Source organism: Giraffa tippelskirchi, chromosome 4 (assembly GCF_054371585.1).
Source record: "Giraffa tippelskirchi isolate mGirTip1 chromosome 4, T2T-mGirTip1v1.2.pri, whole genome shotgun sequence".
Taxonomy (NCBI): Eukaryota; Metazoa; Chordata; class Mammalia; order Artiodactyla; family Giraffidae; genus Giraffa; species Giraffa tippelskirchi.
The window spans coordinates 149352089-149371599 of NC_137278.1; the positions used below are offsets into that span (position 1 = coordinate 149352089).

General features: G+C 38.4%; 1 protein-coding gene across 31 annotated transcripts in view; it reads right to left on the reverse strand.

Moving 5' to 3' along the window:
- Window positions 1-19511, reverse strand: part of SRGAP1 (SLIT-ROBO Rho GTPase activating protein 1) — a 291940-nt gene that overhangs the window by 31162 nt on the left and 241267 nt on the right. For 9 of the 31 annotated variants that reach the window (XR_014081884.1, XR_014081894.1, XR_014081893.1 and 6 more), the window contains 3 exons: window positions 7915-7975; window positions 7685-7762; window positions 5481-5615 (listed from right to left, as the gene is read on the reverse strand). Coding sequence is in view for 18 of the 31 variants with exons in the window: in XM_081588889.1 (XP_081445015.1) it covers window positions 5481-5615; window positions 7685-7762; window positions 7915-7975 (274 nt within the window). In the remaining 13 variants the exon portion in view is untranslated. Of the gene's footprint in view, window positions 1-5480; window positions 5616-7684; window positions 7763-7914; window positions 7976-11050; window positions 11085-11602; window positions 11727-12315; window positions 12501-15819; window positions 16111-19511 lie in introns of those variants that run through there. The other 22 variants (XR_014081883.1, XR_014081890.1, XR_014081889.1 and 19 more) reach the window with 9 other exon arrangements.

The following is a 19511-nucleotide window of genomic DNA, read 5'->3' on the forward strand; positions in this document are numbered from 1 at the left end:
TCTTTGTGCATAAGAATTCTAGATTTGTTTTACTTATTTTCTAATTTTTCTATAGTAATTACATGTTGGTTGCATATTAAACAATTATTTTTAAGAAGCAGTGATTGGGCTATTGGATGATTTTAAGGAATGATTTTTTTTAAGGTATGAAAATGGTTTTGTGGCTATGTTGTATAAAAAAAGAAGCATTATCTCCCAGAGATACACACAACCCAGATGAAATGATCTGATGTCAGAGGGATGATACAAAAGCAGTGTATGTGGGACAAATCTGGCTAACACATGGAAACTGTTAAAGCAAGGCGATTATATTATTTATATGTAAATATATCTTTATGCATCCTCTTGTAGACATTTGAAATTTTCTACAATAAATAAGTCAAAAAGAAGGTAGGTTACAAATGGGACAGTAAGTTCCACTTTGGCTTTTTAAAAACAGTGCATGTGCATATGACTATACACAAGGATCAGAATGTGTACACACACACCACTGATTCTCTTTGGGTAGTGGCATTATGCGAGAAGTATTCTATGTGCTTTTTAAATATTATGTTTTCTATAATGACTAAATGTTGGTTTTGTTGTTGTTCAGTTGCTAAGTCATGTCTGACTCGTTGTGACACCATGGACTGCAGCACACCAGGCCTCCCTGTCCTTCACTACCTTCTGGAGGTTGCTCAAACTCATGTCTATTGAGGTGATGATGCCATCTAATCATCTTATCCTCTGTCGCCCCATAGGTAAAAAATCCACCCTCCCAAAAAGAGATGTTTCCTTTTGTAAAGCCAGTCCCCTAAATAACAACACATAACGAAGTACAAATGCTTCTTCTGGGCTCACAGCCCCGAAGCAGCCAGGAAAGACCATGAATTGCTTGAGCAGCTCTACTAGAGCAAGTCACTTGGATCTTTGCCCTAGGGAACCGCAGAGCCATAGTACACGGACGTTCCAGAAGCTGCCAGACTGTGTGGGTTATGATCTGGAGCAGTCACAAAACCATTCACAAAGTGGATGGTTGTTTTAAAAGAAAAAACACAAAAAAACCCTTGAGTGAGAAATGGAGACACTATCAAGTTTATTTCAAATTTAGATGGTCTTTGATGTCTTTATCCAGATAAGTAATTTTTAAAAAGAAACTTGTAGTGAATTGGGGATGAACAGTGCACATTGGAAAAAAAAGAATGCTAAGACAAATTTTCTTTTACTACATTTGCAAGCTTCCAGAGAATATGGTATTTAGAGGCATATGAATAGCACAATAACTCTCCACACACACACAATCTTTCCCGAAACAATTCAAAAACAGGTAAGCAAAAGGTAGCAGGTGTTCCAGAGACTTATGTAAACTCTTAGAAAAGATGAAAAGGGAAAAACTCTTAGAATAAAAGATGAAAAATGGAAGTTTTTCTATACAAAATATCACATGAAATTACCTTAATAGAGAAAACCAAATCCAATTAAGGCGATGCTAGGAGATGACATGGACAAAAGCAATCTCCATAAGACCTCTCTCCACTAACATTCCTAAGTCTTTTGCTTCTATCACAAACTTAGACTGAATTTATTTGTAAATAAATATCTTATTTCTTCTAGTGTATTTTAAACCTCCTGAATGCAAAAGTCAAGTCTTTGAATCCTGAGAAAGTTTTGCAACACTGTAGGCAATAATCATCAAAAGTCTGTAATATTAATGGAAGGATATAATAATGAATGACATACCATGTTAAAATAATTTATTGAAAATCCAGGAAAAATACAGGTATATCATAGTCACATTGGTAAGAGAAAATGCTTGCCTAAAGATAAATCAATAATAACCAGAAATCCCCTTTTAAATAGATGTTGGAAGAAATGGGGTTGCTATACATGGTGCCATTAAGTGTTTCTGAAAAACATTCCATTCTGCAAAATTATGCACTAAAAATAACAGGACTTATGGGGAAACCACTGCACAACATCTAAGAATCTGTAACTAGAGAACAAAAACATTAACACTACTTAAATTACTGGCATTGTTAAATCTACTGGTGTGTGCACCTAGCAACCGTAGCAGCCTTAGTCGCCAGGGGCTCCTGCTTCTTTGAGATGTTGGTCCTGTGGGTATTCATTGCCAATAGAGACTATTTTCATACAAATTAGCCCAAGGATTATTAATCCATTTTTCATTAATCCATTGTTTAAATACAGGGGGAAATGTCTTTGCAGTTTCTTTACATGCCCCTGTAGCATTTCATGTAAGGCAGTCTTTGCAATAAAAGAAAGATATTTCTATAGATTTTCCATTTTTTTCCTTTATGATCTTCTTATTTTGCTTCACATCTACTTACAAAGTCTGAGTTAAACTAACATCATTTATAAATGCTTGTGAACTAATTATAGCAAAGAAATACATATTTTGAACAGGTAAGACTGGTAAATGGCTAACCCAGGTATTGGCATATGTGACCTGAGTTTGCAGTAGGAGTAGCTGTGACAGTTGTAATGATGACAACATATACTGCACTATATGTTGCGAGTACTGAGGCTCATTGTGTGCCAGGCATGATGCTAGAAACACTTAGTATGGATTGTCTCCTTTTGCTTCACACAGACTCTATGAAGTAGATAAAGAAATATATATTTAAAAAGATTAAATATTGATCTCTGCCCACAGTTACAAAGCTGCTAAGTGGTGAAGCTAGGATTTGAATCTAGATCTTTCTGCCTCCAAGGCTTCAGCTTTTAATAACTACAATGAAATAGTATTTCTCATTCAATGAAAGTGTGATGTGAATCTGCCATAGTAAATGACGATGGAGCCCAGTCGTCTTTACCCAGCTGGTACGTGTAAACATAAATGTGGATGATCTATGTATGTAGAAAGCCACTGAACATTAAGAGAGTGCTTATAATTTTTTGCAGATATAAACTTTCTGGCTAGGCTGGTGAGGAAAATCTTTGCACATGGCCAAAGGGGAATTCCAGAAGTGTGACAGCTTCTTCTCAGTTCTTTCCAGCTGGGTCAGAAGCTGCTGTGATGACTCAAGCTACGCGAGGGCCATGGAATGGACACACAGGCGCACTTCTGAATTCCACACAAGCATCAGACTGTACGGGGTGGGGGCGGAGGTAATTATGATCGGGGAATTCCTACTCAATGAGATTTAGGGCTTTAGGCATGGTTGCCAACAAAATGATTTTGGGGGAGGGGACCTCCCTGGTGGTCTCGTGGTTAAGAATCTGCCTTCCAATGCAGGGGACACTGGTTTGACCCCTGGTCTGGGAATTGAGATCTCACATGCCTCGGAGCAAGAAAGTCAACACACCATAACTAAAGAGTCCATGTGCCACAAGCACAGGGCCCATGTGCTCTGGAGTTTATGCACCACAGCTAGAGAGAGAGAGCCATGCTTTGCAACAAAGAGCCTGCACACTACAGTAAAAGATCCCATTAGCCACAACTAAGACCTGATACAACCCAAAATACAAACAAATATTTAAAAATGATTTTGGTGGAATTTTGACTCCTAATTTAAATTCTATTTAACTATGCATTATGCACTCATCATCTGTCTGGCATTAACTATGCCAAGTGTTTGGGCTACAAAACATAATAATCCATCAAGACCTCAAACGCCCGTGGAGCTAAATGTAGGCATTGCCTTGAACATATTCCATGCCAGGCACTCTTCTTGGCATTTCATATGTATCAATTCATTTCATTCTCACAACTCTATGATGTATAGACTGATGTTCTCCTGATTTTATAGATGATGAAACTGAGGTACAGAGAGGTTAAAAAACTTGCTGGTGAGCAATGTGGACCTAGGATATGGACCTAGGCTGTTGGAGTCCAGAACCTATGTTCTTAGCCTCTTCTTACTAGCCTTCCTCCTCTTACTAGTTCTTCCTCTTCTTACTAGCCTCTTCTCTAGTACAGGGAGACAGAGTGGTTAAAAAATTGTCACGTGGGGCTTTAAGAAAAATTACAGACACAGGTACACAATGGAACATCAGTAGAGGAGAAAGTGACTAATGCTGCCTCAGGTGCTAGGGTGGATGGCAGTTTGGGAGGAGTGCCAGTTCAGCACATCCTTCCCTGTGGATGTCAAATGGCCATGAGGGACAGCAGATATAGCAGCACCAGCAAAGGCACGGAGGTGGGAAATGGTCCAGCACATCTGCAGGTTGCTATCATTGAAACAAAGTCAGCTGAGCAGGTGGCAGGAGATGAGTGCACAAAAGGAGAGAGATCAGATGGAGGAAGGAATTTATACTATGAACTGGCCATACCAAGGAGTCTGTTTTCAGGTGGAAAATATTGAAATAGATTTTAAATGAGTGGGGAGAGGTGGGAGGTGGTGATGGTAATATAAAACTCAATTTGCCCTTCTGAACCTAGGCTTTTGGCTCCATCAGCTTAGGTCCAAATCCTAGGTTCACCTTGCTCACCAGAAAGTTTCTTAACCTCTCTGCACTTCAGTTTCATCATCTATAAAATCAGGAGAATATCAATCCATCAATCATAGGGTTGTGAGAATGAAATGAGTTCATACATGTAAAGTGCCAAGAGGAGTGCCTGGCATGAAGTATGTTAAGGAAAGAGGGCAAAATGTAGGAGTAGGATCTCCCAGTGAGAAACCAAAGCACTGGCGACGGGGAAGGGGAAGGAAGGGTGAGTAGAGAGATTTCCTGAGGTCACTTGGACTTGTTGATCCAGGTGGGTAGTGGGGAAGATGGGGAGAGGAGGTTTGTTCATTAGAGTAAAGCTTGATTCTCACAAAAGCCCTCACTATGTAATTTAAGTTAGTTCCACAACCTTGCCTGGGAACGTGGACTTAAAGGGACACTGAGTTTATAGACATATGGGATGTGGCTGTGGTTAAATACCTCATTCCCAGTATTACTATTTTCACCTTCTTTCCTATACTGTCAAGAGCCCCCCACCCCTTGAAGAAAAAGCAATGCTTTTGCTCTGTTGATTATGGGTTTCAAAATACATCATACATGTTCCCAGAGCCACTCTGCCTATTAGCTGGGGATGCCCACTGACAGATAATTACCACCTACTGTTCCTGCACTGTAATAATGATCATTTACCTCCTTTTACCTTTTTTCCCCAAGTAACAAAGATTGTGGAAAAGACCAAAAGCCAAAAGCCAAAAAACAGTTAACATTTCCACACTTACAGCTTCCTCCTTGCCTTCAGTGAGTTGGCACCTGCTTCTCTGCTCCGTCCCAGCTAACTAAGTGGGAAGCTCTTGGGCTCTATGGAACCTGGGTAATGTTCCGGAGCAGAGCCCACTCAGCGAAGGGCGAGGCCACAGCTGGGTGGATGAGTCACGCTGGATCCAAGACAAGTGGTCTCAGAAATTTGGTGGTGATGGGGTAATGGTTGGGGAGGAGGATATGGGGCTGCTGCCTCTTCCAGGAAATTGGTTAGTCAAATAATTCTGGTGGGGAAAGAATTGAGAGAAAAAAATAAAACACAGCCCACTTACTGACACAAGAAATCAGATCATTAAATCTTTCCTTAGGAAAGAGGGGGTTTTCCAGCCCACGGAAGTAGAGCTTCAGAACACCAGCAACTGAGTTAATATCACGGTTACTCTGGTCATCAGCCAAAGGGTTTTCACCTAAAAAAAAACCCAACAAATTAGTTACATGCACATTGCTTCTCTTTTTATTTCTGAACAAAAATATGTTTCTATACTCACACATATTTCTATATATACACGTATCTTTTAATTACATGCTACTAAAAGATTACATGCTACTAAAATTAAAATAATTGGTTTAGATATTCTACCCCATGATTAACCTAAAAATAGTTGGCCAAAATAAAGCTTTTTTTAAATCATATGCTACCAAATAATCCCTTACAAATTACCTAAAAACTTAAAATAAAATATTGTGGGATTTACAATTGGACCCAACTTTTTTTTTTTTAAAGCTAAAATCTGTAATCTTAGTTTGACATGAATTCAAATACTACATTGTGTGTCTTGTTTCCTACTGGGGAAAAAGAAACAATATAGGTCTGTCTGGCTATGCTATATGGATCAGGAAAATTTATCAGAAATATTATAGGACTCAACTAATTGTGAATACCTACCATTAAATAAGTGTTTCCCAAAGTGAATGGTGGTGTTCATAGCACATTTGAAACTTGACTTTAGTAGTAGATTTGAAATCAGACAGGAATTTGAAAACGTACCCTTAACAGTACCAAAGAATGTGTATAAAAAGTGGGAAATTATATATCACAAACATGAAATTACATGATTCTTTATGGTGGGTGCTTTTAAAATATTAGGTAACTGACCTGACTAGTCCGTGTTCCTGAGAACTAAACTGAAATAAAATTCTTAAGAAGTTCAACATAATGCAGCCTTAAATCAAACTCCGTTTTTTATTCATAGGTCTGCTCTTCTAAAGTTCACAAAGATTGTACACTGCATTTTAACTTTTCTTTGCCTCTTGGGGCAGTTTATTTTCATGGACTTGTGGTTCCTTTTTCTCTGCTTGTAGGGAAGGAAATCACTGAACACGAATTCACCAAAACAATTTTTTTTTTGCCCACCGTGAGAAAGCCTCATCCAAAGAGATCACAAACAAACAACAAATACCAGGGGAACGTCCAAGGAAAAGTAAGAAAACCATTTCTGCCTACAATGGCTGGCACAGGAGTCTGATGCTTTACTATATTTCAATTTATCTTGAATATGGTCCATGTAAGAGACTTGGACACTTAGCTCTTGAGGGGAGACTCCTCTGCTCTATACATCATATCACTCAGAGGATTTGGCAGAGGAAAAACAATCTGGCTTCAAGTTGACCTCTTCAACCACGGTTTCAAACTTGGCTTTGTACCAAGTCTGAGTCAGGACAAATGGGACCAAGAGAGGTGGCCCTGTCTCCAAGCCATGATGTCCCTCCTACATCCTTGGCTTGACTTTCAGGCAAGGGCAGGAAGGTGCAGACATATCCAAAAGTAGACATAAGACAAATCATTTTAATAGGAGAGCATTATGAGCTAAGAGCCACCACTTAAAGAGTTAAGCACTTTCATGGCTTATACCTATTTCTCACACCAATCCTAGAATTTTGCAGATGAGGAAACCGAGGCCAAAGTAAGATATTAGTCACTTGACCCAAATCACACAATTAGTAAAGGCAGAAGTGTGATTTGATTCTAGGTCTGCCTGATACTCATCATAATGTGCTAATGAACAGTTTAGGAGCACTTATTTGACAGTCAATTGGGATCAAGAATAAGGCACCAACTAAGGGAACAGGGAAGGAGTCTGGAGACGGCAATGAGAGGAAGGAGTGTTCCTGACAAAGGGAATAGACACAAAGCTCGGATGAGTCACCTCGAACACCTGCTATGCAGGCCCACGGTTGTTCTTGCCACTTTTCTAGAACCCTTTCATGAGCCACCTTTGACAGCATGCTGAGGATTACCAATGCTGGTCCTAAACCAAGGATACAAAACCCATATGCTTTTCTAGATTTGATAACAAAGGCTTATGATTTTGGCTTCATTTCTCAGCTATTCTAAATAGATTCTTAATTCAACATCCAAAAAGAAATAAATGCAGGGAAAGGTTTTAAAGACATGTAGGATGAATATGCCACTTTTCTCTACAGAAAATCATGACTTTTTAACAAAGTTTGCTTATAGGTACAGAGGTGCAATTACCTCTCTCAAATGAATTTTTAATATCATTGACTTCCACCTGGGAACCAGACACTCTGAAAATCCCCTGATGCTGAAGACCTAAAGAGAACAGAAGGGAAAGAGCATGAGAGATTTCATCACATCTTCCAGGAACCCTCTTTTCCAACAATTAAGTATTAAAAGGAAAGACACATTTACTGAAAGACTCCTAGTAATTGTTTAAGGTAAGAATACTGAAGTTTAGGGCTTACCATAGAGATTTATGAACCGAATACAGCTTTCCACAATGAGGGGGATGATCTGTCCTGAGTCCTGGGTCAAGAGATGGAGACCAGTTAACAGCAGAGCAGAGGCACAAATCACACATAATAATAAAGCTTACAGTTTAACCCTAATTAAGGAATGCTTTTCATTCTTCCAGATGATCATTTCCAAACACACTCCCTCTAAAATATTCTTCAAGGGCCAAATATAAAATTATATACAACCAAAGGTATATTTCAGTTCTGAGGCAAACCAAATTAAATACGTTGAAGGCAATTCTGTTTCAACTCACTCTGCTATGCCTAAGGATGTCATAGCTAATTCACCTTTTCTGCTTGCATATAGGCTCACATACCAAAATGAATTATGTAAATCACTTATGTTTAAAAAGGTTACTTACACAAGTAATTAATCTAATGGACTTAAAAAGAGCTCAGTATATTCTAACTGTAGCATCTTAGGACTGACTGACTGTACTATTCAACAAACACAACCGTTCAGCCATCTCAGGATCCTCTCTGTAGCAGCCCCGAGAATCCACCATCTAGATGATGACAATTATAAAGGGTTTATGTGTTTCCAGATGCATAATACGAGAATTGCTTTATAGCTGCTCATAATGTGTCATGTATTTATTTAGTTTGCATCAGATCTGACTCACCCTCTAAAGATTTTTCATTGTTATTTTTTCATGTTTTAAGGATGGAGGAAAAAAATGGCACAAATGTGCATCCCATTAGATCTTGTTTTCTTAGAAGGAACATTTCTTGGCCTTCTTTCTCTACATCTTGTAATATAGGCATCGCACTCTACTGAACAAATGTGAATTCTGCAAATGTATTAAGACATGTATAGGATGACAAATGAGATGAAGGAGCTGCTGAGGTCACAGTTAAGTATGTGTCAATGCCATGCACTCCATGTAGCTAAAGAAGGTTACCGAATACAGAGTTATTTTTTATCTACTTTTCAGACTCTGCTCTTTCAGGAATTAGAGCTTTAAAGGAAGTATGAAGGTTTCAAATGATTAGCTGAAATTGGGTACTAATTCATGAGGAATTTTATTCTGCAACACAAGAAGAATTTGGTTGTCTCAATATGTTAGAACAATTCAGAATCCACTAACCTTTCCAATTAAGAAACAGTGAAGGAGTGGGAATAGACTATAGTCCATCAATCTAACTTTTTACTGTTCCTAGAATGGGTAATATACTTCTTGAGGGAGAGTTTCATTTTCAGTTTTAAGACAATATAAACAGTGTATAAACCAGTTAATGGCTCAATTACTTCTGGAGCCTGCATTAAAGTTTCTCTAATTAGGCAATTTGTTTCAGGAGCATAAACTTTATTAATTTCTTAAAGAAGGTCCTGAAGAATAAAAATGCTTTTTTAATGTGAACTAGTTGGGTCAAGAATGGCCATATTATTTTATCAAAACTTACTGACTATGATAGGGGATTTTTCTTTAGGATACAAGTTTGTTTCCGGTGATGTAACCTTTATATGAACAATTCCTGGAACACCGTAATCTAGAAGAGCAACAAGTATTTAAATGTAAATGATGCAAAGGAGACTATTAGTTGGCAACCTGGCTGAACTTAGTATTAAAACAAAAAGGGAAACCAAGAATAAAAGGTTATTAAAAGAAAAATGTTTGCACTAAGAAAGTTCTAAATAGAAATGTCTTAGGTTTTCATATTATTTTAAAAATATTTTCATCTTTACTCAGGTAATTGCTAATCCTTCAGCTATCATTAGTATTTCATTTCATATAATGAATTTTGGAGTCAAGAAATAATGAATGTGCATGTTTTAATTTAATTTCACGGACTCCAGATGCTTTGGTAGAAAATATTTTACAGGAAGTGAAGCAATGGGCTATGCTCCACTGACCATTCAAACAAATCCCTTTGTGTCTCAGTTTCCCCATGGGAAATAGAGGAAAAATAGTTTTTCCCTTGCTGTGTTACAGTGATATTGTGGGGATCTCAATTGACTGAGCACTTTTCAAAAGTGTAGAGATCACGATACCTGTCGTTTCACTGCTAGGACCAAAGATTCTTTAACACGCTATCTGGAATGAAGAGGAGCTTACAGAAGTTAATTTTCCATGCTAAGTGGTTTGCTCCTCCTTTCATGCCTAAATTTGGTTTCCTTTAACTGTTCCTAATGAAAAATCTTTCAAAAACATAATATGTGCCTTTCTATGATCTTAAGCAGTCATTCTTATACTGTGTTATCAAATATAATGGAATCATACATCTACCTCTTCGAGCTGTTGTATATTCTCTTTCTCTGCCAGGCCATCAGCTGCACATCTCAGTGCTTTCATTTGATCGTTCCCTTCTCTCCATCTAATTTGCCCCTGTTTGTAAGCCCTGGGCTGGGAAACCAGATAATCAAATTTGACAATAATTTTATATTAAATTAGAGCCAATAAGGCTCTTCTGGGTTTAAGGCTAATAGCAACAGACTCATGATTGCTCTTTAGGCTGTCCAGTGGCTTTTCACTCAGTTCCAGGGTTAGGATTCATTTTTAAGGTTGCCAGAGGCATTAAATTTCTTCATGTATGTATGTTTGTATGTGTCTTTCTATCCATATATATGCACACACACATATTTTGTAATCACTAGTGTACATATTCAATAAAAAATCTGTCTTTAAAGAAAGTAAGACACTGTAACATATTATTAAGGGAGGTTACCAATGATGTAGTTTCCTATATAAATTCAGTCTCTGGAAACACTGCATCCTATGTCGTTCTTCTCTATTTTGTATAATTTACATGAGGTTCCAATATCCAGTATTAAATGTGTACTTGGTATTTAATATTGACTCTCTTATCAAATATATACAAAATTTGGTATATTTGCCAAATACATAATGTAAAACCTAAGCATTTACCCAGTTTTACTAGAGGACTACTCCCTTTAAAATCAGTGTTTGATTTCTATAATTCTTTTCTAAGTAAAATCTATTTATAAACCTGTCTAATTTCCAACTGCAAACACTTTTCTTTTAAAGACCTTAAAAAATCCAATTAAAGCCAAGCATGACTGTGATTTGAAAATGGTATCAAGAGTGAAAGAGGCTGTGCCCGCGACTTCCCTCGAGCACAGTACCTGATGTCTTGCGTGTGAATTCCTTCGTCCTCGGCTAGAAGCATTATCAGAAATACAGGGTGAAAAAGAAGACAGAGTAAACACAGCAGAGATCCAGATACAGACCACAGGGCCTTACAATTTGTCCAATATAATGAATTCCTCAAGTCACGGGAAATCGAAACTTGCTGTGCTTCAAAGCTAGCCTAACAATGGACTTTCAAGATATATTTTGTGCCATCTCATTTGCGTGAGTAGAACTAAAGCATTTTATCAGGTAGCTCTTTTCCTTTCTGTAAAAATTACGGGTTTTTTTTTTTTTTTTTTTTTTTTTAAAGAAGAGGGCTTTCTCTTTTGCCAGTATAACAATACCCACGTTTATTCCCTCTTCTGAAGGCACTCAAACCAAACAGTCTTTCCTCTCCGACTTCAGGAAATATTATATTGATTTTCTGGGAAAGCAAGAGCCCCAGGACAGACTTGGACATAATGACCTGCCTCCTTTTATGAGAGGCTGAGACCATTATAGTAAGAAGCGTGGAGATCAGCCACCCAGATGGCTGGTGCCAGTACCTTGATGAATGTTTCCAAATCCCCATTAAACAACTTAGCATTATACTGTGAGCGGGGTCTGGACTTCCTGTGTTTCTGGGGCTTAGGGGGAACATTTGGAGGCCTAAGGGAGGGAATATAATTACTGAGCATGGCAGAAATCAAACAACAAATGAAACACCCATAGGTCACATCAAAATTACAAGACACAGGAATTCTTGTGTTCCTTCCCCACCCCCACTCCCACCCACGGAGGAAAACAGTCCTTTCCCTTTCCCATTTATTTACTTTGACTTATGCATCAAAACCCATACCAGCTATTTAGTCACAGTATTCTTTTCTTGTAACTGACATTTGTTTGTTTTAAAAATGGTAAGCATCACCAAATGAAACTGCAAGCTCTTTGGCCAAGCATTATAAACCAACATCTGTGTTATTCGACTTCTAATTCACACAAAAGACACAACATGTCATAAAAATGAAGACTCTGAAAGATCCCAATATGAGAAATTAAATGTAATATTTTCACTTATAACGTAATTCTTCAAGGCAAATAACATTACATCTATTCGATATCCCTCAGGTAGTTAATAGGATTTCATTTTATGTAAAAGAAGCTATTAATGGGTCACAAGTGAAAAACAGAGTTTTGTTTCAAAGCTACTTCTGGGGGCAGTGGGTCCAGGATCACATGAATGATTATTTCTTTAAAACAAATTAGTTCATCACTTAACTATCTGGAGAGAATTATGATGCACTTGTTTATTCTGTTCTGAACTCTTTCCATCCCCAGTCTACTTGATTTGATGGACAAATCAGTCTCTCTGGCATAGGCGCATCCAGGGTACCATGTACGATATTTCGAAACCATGCATCATCTTGCTTTGTAACTGGAAAGAGGGTAACTTCTGTCCTCTCCCTTTAGAACAAAGAGAACCAGGATCACATGACTCAACTTCTACAACTCTCTTGCAAGGAATACATGGAAGAAGAGACTGAAGACCTTTCTCTGGACATTCAGATTTGAACTCCTTCTTACTTAGAAGGCAGATACGAGGTTACATGGGCTTCCCTGGTGGCTCAGACGGTAAAGAATATGCCTGCAATGCAGGAGACCTGGTTTTGATCCCTGTGTTGAGAAGATTCCCCTGGAGAAGGGTATGGCAACCCACTCCAGTAGTTTTGCCTGAAGAATTCCACGGACAGAGGAGACTGGTGGGCTACAGTCCATGGGATCGCAAAGAGTCGGACACAACTGGGTGACTAACACTTTCACTTTCATGAGGGTATATACCACACTTGGAAATCAAGTAAAGCCCCTTATTAAGCTGCAAACTGTCTAGGAAGAACTTCCTTTTCAGTTCATTAAAATTCAAAGAGACCAGTTTAAAAACAAAGGCCCAAGAGTTTATGTGGAAGCCTGGCTACCTTCCTAAGATATCACTACAGCAATCATGACAGCCAGGGGAACAAACTTGCTGATACTGCCTTCCATAGCCAAATTTTAAGACTTTCCAACAGGTGGGCTCATATAACGAATGGGGTGTACAGCAAGCAGTGCCTGAAGCTCCATGGTGCTTGAGAGGCTGAAAGGAGCCTTTGCAAGTGTCTAGAAGCAAATATGGAAAATTCCACCAAGTAGAAAGTCATAAACTACCATTGCTGAAATTTCTGAAACTTCATTTGTACACTGAATTCTGTGCCATTCACTGAAGAAAGGATCTAGTGGGTATAAACAAACAAAACAACTGCCCACCAAGGAATTTAACCATATGTGCTTGACTTTATCCACTCTTTTCCTTATTTTAGAAGTATTTTAAAATGCATAGTTTATTTTTATTCAAGTATGGTAAGGCCAACAGATTGGAAGACAACTGTCATTGGAAAGATTGTTTCTTACTCACAGTTCCCAAGAGGTGGGGGCATGCTACTCCATGGGGGTGAGGAGAACATGGGGAAATATCAGTCAGGAGGAAGAAACAGTGAGGGAAAATGTGAGCCTTTGCTGTAGTTCCCATGGGAAGGAACAGGCAAGGCAGGGTAAAGCAGGTTTAGGGTTGGCTTGTCCTTCAATGCAAGGAGATCAAACCAGTCAGTCCTAAAGGAAATCAACTCTGAATATTCACTGGAAGGACTGATGCTGAAGCTCAAGCTCCAATACTCTGGCCACTTGATGTGAAGAGCCAACTCACTAGAAAATACCCTAGTCCTGGGAAAGATTGAGGGTAGGAGGAGAAGTGGGGGACAGAGGATGAGATGACTGGATGGCATCATCGATTCAATGGATATGAGTTTGAGCAAATTCCATAAAATAGTGAAGGTCAGGGAAGCCTGATGTGTTGTAGTCCATGGGGTCACAAAGAGCTGGACACAACTGAGTGACTGAATGACAAGTCCTTGAATACTTTCGGTGGGCTCTGGGGCATGCCAGCTGTCCCTAATTGTCCGGCAACTGGCCTTCGGGTGACTGGAGAAGGTAAATAGCGGCCCTACATATAAAGGCTTGAAAAAGGAGGTGGTTGAGGGTATGGGCTCTGGACTGGTTGCTTTACATACAAAAGGCACACTTGTAAGAAAGCCCTTTACTATCTCTAGGAACTGACTAAGCGTTAGAGGGACAGTCCCTCCAGGGTCAGCCAGGCCCCAGGAAGATAAAGCATCAAATACAGAAACAAGAAAAATGTGGTTTTTATGACAAGGTCCAATAGAACTTCACATTTGGCGCTATCCGGAGCAGTTGATGAAGCTAAGGGAATAGGAACACAAGCTCATTCTGTTTGGTTACTTATTTGTGGGACAAGCAAATATTGCAGCTGGAGGCAAAGCCCTGGATAATTATTCCTGCATCGCTGAGAGATGCAGGGTACCTTCTGGCTGAGGCTAACAGAGGAACATCTCGAGTCTTCTACCAAAAGTCTGAAAAGTGCCTCTGCTGATGAATCTAAAGTATGAAGCAAATGTGAAAATACTAAAGCTGTGAGAGGGACCTGAGGTTAGAATAAACCGTCTGAGAGCTCATCAAGGTACTTCCCATGGCAGAGTTGGCTTGGCAGGCAGACTGGTGTACTGATGGTTCTGGCTCTACCATGTACACGCCAGGTGAATGGCAGATTCTACATTCATTCAACATTCGAACTGTATGACTTGTTCTGGTCCTGTACCTGCTACACAATTTCTGGATAATCTGGCTGTCCATGTAGAATGCCCATGTGGATGAGAGGAAGTACCAGTTAGAAGGATATGAACATTAAGTCTGCTGTGGTGGTTTAGTCGCTAAGTTGTGTCCAACTCTTGCAACCCCATGGACTGTAGCCTGCCAGGCTCCTCTGTCCATGGGATTCTCCAGGCAAGAATACTGGAGTGGGTTGCCATTTCCTTCTCCAGGGGATCTTCTAGTCTGCTGGGAAATTAAATTAATAGCAGTCATTGAGAATTCACATATTTGTACTCCTGCCTTTAAAAAAATCTTTTAAAAGGGTGCCTTATATGAATTATAATTTATAAACAGGTAAAAGAGTTCATACTGTAAAGGAGACATTAACTGTGACACAAGCGATATATAACTATGCAGGAGTAATATGCCTCTTTGTTACTGACATAGGGAAGGAAAACCAGTATTTTTATAAAGTTTAGGTAAGTCAGTAGCTATGTCTTTCTAGTTGGTTCACCAAGATATAAGAGGGGTTTCCTTTTGAATAAACTACCTAGCAAGAACATCATAGAATCTGAAAATCAACTTGACCATTACTGCAACAGACATACCAGGGTTCTAAATCCCTCCTACCTCAAAGAGAACTCAACTTTAAAAGTGCAATGTCTTGTTATGCCAATTAGAATAATTTCTGGCTGTTGCACAAATGTTGGCAGAGAAAAAGAAAAGTTGCCATAAACTTCCCTGAACCCAAATCAGAATCTGCTTGCAAAAAGGCTTTTCCTTCTCAGTAGTAGCTTCAAAATCCTTCCAAGAATTTATAAAAGGGGGGAAAAAAGGAAGAACAAAAGGAAGTGCAATATCGTACTAGGCATTAAAAGTTAAAATTTTAAAGCAAACCAGACAGGGACTGAGCTAAAATCCAAGAATATTTAACATAGCTCTAGTTTTTAAGACATACAGGAGCAAGAAGTAACTAGCCAGACACTGTGCATACGCACATAATATTGCTCGTTAATTAAATTACCAAAAGTCTTATCAGACTCTTTTTAGAAACTTAAAGTGCTTTGGATTAGATAAATCAAACCCATTCAATTTCTATCCTTTTTTTTTTTTAAACTGAGGCTGCTCATTAAAGAGCTTTACAATTCCAGTGGGAAACCCTCAGATCTGCCAGGGCAAATCTGGTTTCGTGAGAACCCCAAACGCTTCCTGTTACTGTCTTGTCAAGCCCAAACTATCTTCCAAGTTCATTAACAAAATATGTTCATTCTTGCAACATTTAATTGGTTGCTGGTTAAAAGAGAGAAGCGAGTGAGACGCAATGAATATGTTAAAATATTTTCCTACCTTGTAGTCATATATTCAGCTCTATGACCTGAAGGAAAAAAAAAAATAAGTCAACTGAATGGAATCAGTGGAATGCATTTGGTAATCTTTTATATCATCTGTCCCTTGATTTATGATGCTGAGTTTATAATAACTCATACATTGTACAGTGGACGGCATGACGACAGCATATAAAGATAGACAAAAAATTCAAAGTAAGTATTTCATGAAATCTATACATAAAACTTAATAAATTCCATAGATTAAAGAAATGTTTCACTTGGCAATTTGAGGCAGGGAGCTTTATTTTTTTATTATTATTTTTTAAACAAGAAATAGCTGCTTGATCTTAACTGTAAGTTCAAAGATGAAATACAAATAAAACACAACCAAGATTTCAGTGTTAGTTATTCCCTCTGTCTTGACTGATAACTGTGAGAGAGAAGCAGGGGGTCACGTAGGGTTAGGAGAACTCAATTTCTTTTAAATTGGTGTTCTTTCAAGAATATGAAATCAGGCAGAGAAGTTGTACTTCACAATCAGAAATGACATTTGCAGATATTAAAGTACAAGGACATTAAATTATGCTACATTATACCAACTAGTAAGCTAAAAGCCTTTCACAGAATTCCCTGTCATTTAAAACACGAGGTTCTTATACATTCAGGCTTCTTGGTTTGTTTTAAGCAGCTCTCTTTTTGTGGTGCTCTAACAATTTGAGCTAATTTCAAGTTTGAATACATCTATGGTGGCTGTCTGCTCTTTCTTATATTTAGGGTGGAGTAGCGGGAAGGGGTAGCGGGATATCCTAGGGGACGGCCTTCAGCAGAAAGTTGGCTGTACAGGGTTAACGCACAGAGAGAAGACAGGGCTGGAGGTTAAGATTTAAGAGCTGCTACTCTTTAGATTGTGTTGGGGCCATGAGAGTGAGCTGAGATCACCCAGGGTGAGTCAGTAGAATGAACAAAGGATTGAGAGCAGAGGAAATAGCTGACTTATACTGTATTGTATTGTCATGTTGCATACTTTATTACAACATAAAAGTATGACATAAAATACATGTATTAGTAACAACAATAAAAACAGCAATGATATCTAACATTTATTGACACTGTTTTAAGCACTTTCTGTAGAGTAACACAATCTTTGCAACTTTATGAAGAAGGTACTATAATATTGCTAGACTGAGCCTATAGAAGCCAAGCGACTTGTCCAAGGTTGCATGGTCAGTATGTGGTGGGTCTGGCACTAAAGTCCAGGTTTGTTTTAATTCTAGACCCAAGCTCCCAAATATATTGTAAAATGTAAATCTTTTTCTCCCCAGCAAATACTCAGAAAAACCCTAGAAGACAGGTAGAGATATCTGTCTGCCTCATACGGATAAAGCCAAATACAAAATACTGAAGATTAAATAAATTAAATAAATTTTAAAACAACTTTAATACCTATCAAAGAGAACCACAGAGGTTAATAACTTCCAAGTGATTCAAAAAGATGCTAATGATAATTCCTTAGAAACTACACGCTTTACAATGTTGAAATTTTACTATTTTTGTTAAAATATCCTAACTGAATAGTCTCTAGATTTAGAAAATGATCATATATAAAATGGCTTAAAATCATTTTGCTTCATCCATCCATGGTTAATAGTATTTGATAAAAAATTAAAAACCTATAAAAGATACATTTTGATTAATGAATCAAGAGCAAGCTATGTGAGAACTATCATTCACAGTATAAGCACCACCATCACATCCATTGTTTTTGTCTGCTAATAGTACTCAGTGTGTCCTAACTGATGAATGAGGTTTTATTTTTTAATCAGTATCATCATTAATAGATCAATAACACACAAGCTTAGAAGAAATCTGCTTCCCAGCGAATGAAAGCTTCCAGTGGTCTGAGGATTAGATTTCAATCACTTTCTTTGGAAGGCTACTTAATTATTAAAAACAACAGACAACTCCTTCTTCTACCCCAATACAAGCCATTTGGAGGAAAAAAAAAATGACCCAGGATTATCTTGTTCTTGGTACAAACAGCTACTTCGACTACTTTTAAAATTTTACTTGAGAATTAGGAAGTGAATTATTTTTCAAGCCCAAATGTATTTTACATCCACAGAGTAAAAGTGAAAACCAAAATATAATTTGGTGGCAATCTGAGTCCCCAAACTAGATAAAATTTTTAAAACGCATGCAGCTCACACTGAATGGAGACATCCTGGATTTTGTCCCTAATGAATGATTGATAAGGACTTGTGGGGTTAATTCCCAGCCCTTTATCTTCCTTAAAAATACCAACTACTGCAGTACTTCTCTAAAAAAAATAATTATTCACAATCAGCTTTTCTTTCGAAAGTATGTTTGTACTTTGACTCAAAGACAGACAAAGGAGTGAGTGATGATAGTCTAATTAATTCCTTTGTCAGAAACCTTATGTCCAGGGCTAAAAACAATATAACATGGAACTCAGTTTTCAGTGTTAGATTATCTATGTTTAGCAAAAATTACACTGATTTTTACAACCCTTTAACTCCAAATACTGCACTCAAAGAAACCACGTGAACACCAAGGCTCATTACTAAAAAAGAACAAAATTTCTGTGCCTCACTTTTACAGACATATAGCTCATTTTCCATGCTCGATTTAACATCTCCTATTTAAAAACAAAGACATCACAAAATGATATAATGGTTTTGCTGAAGGATGAAGATGATGATGCCTTTGGCCTTAACTCATCATATGTTTTTTTCTATTTCAGTTGTTTTCAAAGATTTGGAATTCTGAATTTTGACAGTGCCACTTTAAGAGCCCAAGCTAGTTGCTTTGCAATGTTGTAAATCAAAGGCCTTACTGGGCCTCTGGTAGCCTGCCAAAAGCGAGCAGTAAGACAGGCCAAACACATGTCCGTAGTTACAGTTTCAGCTGTGTACGATCAACTGCTAAATCCTTGAGTTAGGCTCTATTTGTTTTACTACGAAGGCAGTTTTTGCAGCAATGAGCCTAGTATAACTCAGAGATGTGGTTTCTATATAAAAAGTCAAGACTGTCCCCAAACGCACTGTTTAATTCTGACCTAGTAACCTTAGTTAGCCAACCCCCAGAGTTGGAGCCCTTCTTAAGGGCTCGCCATTGGATAATCTCACTGTGGGAGAGGCACCGTTAACTTTCCTGGTCTCCCTTGGTAGAAGCCTATTAATGTGAACAGGGCTTGCATGGAAAGCTGAAGGGCTCACAAGAGCTAAAAGATGGGGCATGTCCCCCACTCTCAGTCTTTTGCTGGGCAAAGCTACTAGCATCAAGCCCAGGCTGTGACCAACAGCTAGTGTGCTGCCAAGTCTGCACGTGGGCAGGGCTGGGGAGCAGAGAGGTCTGCAGCCAGTATGTCTGCTGGCCCCGGATGAGAACAATCCAGTTTCTTGTGCAGAAAAAATCCAGTTCAGTGAAC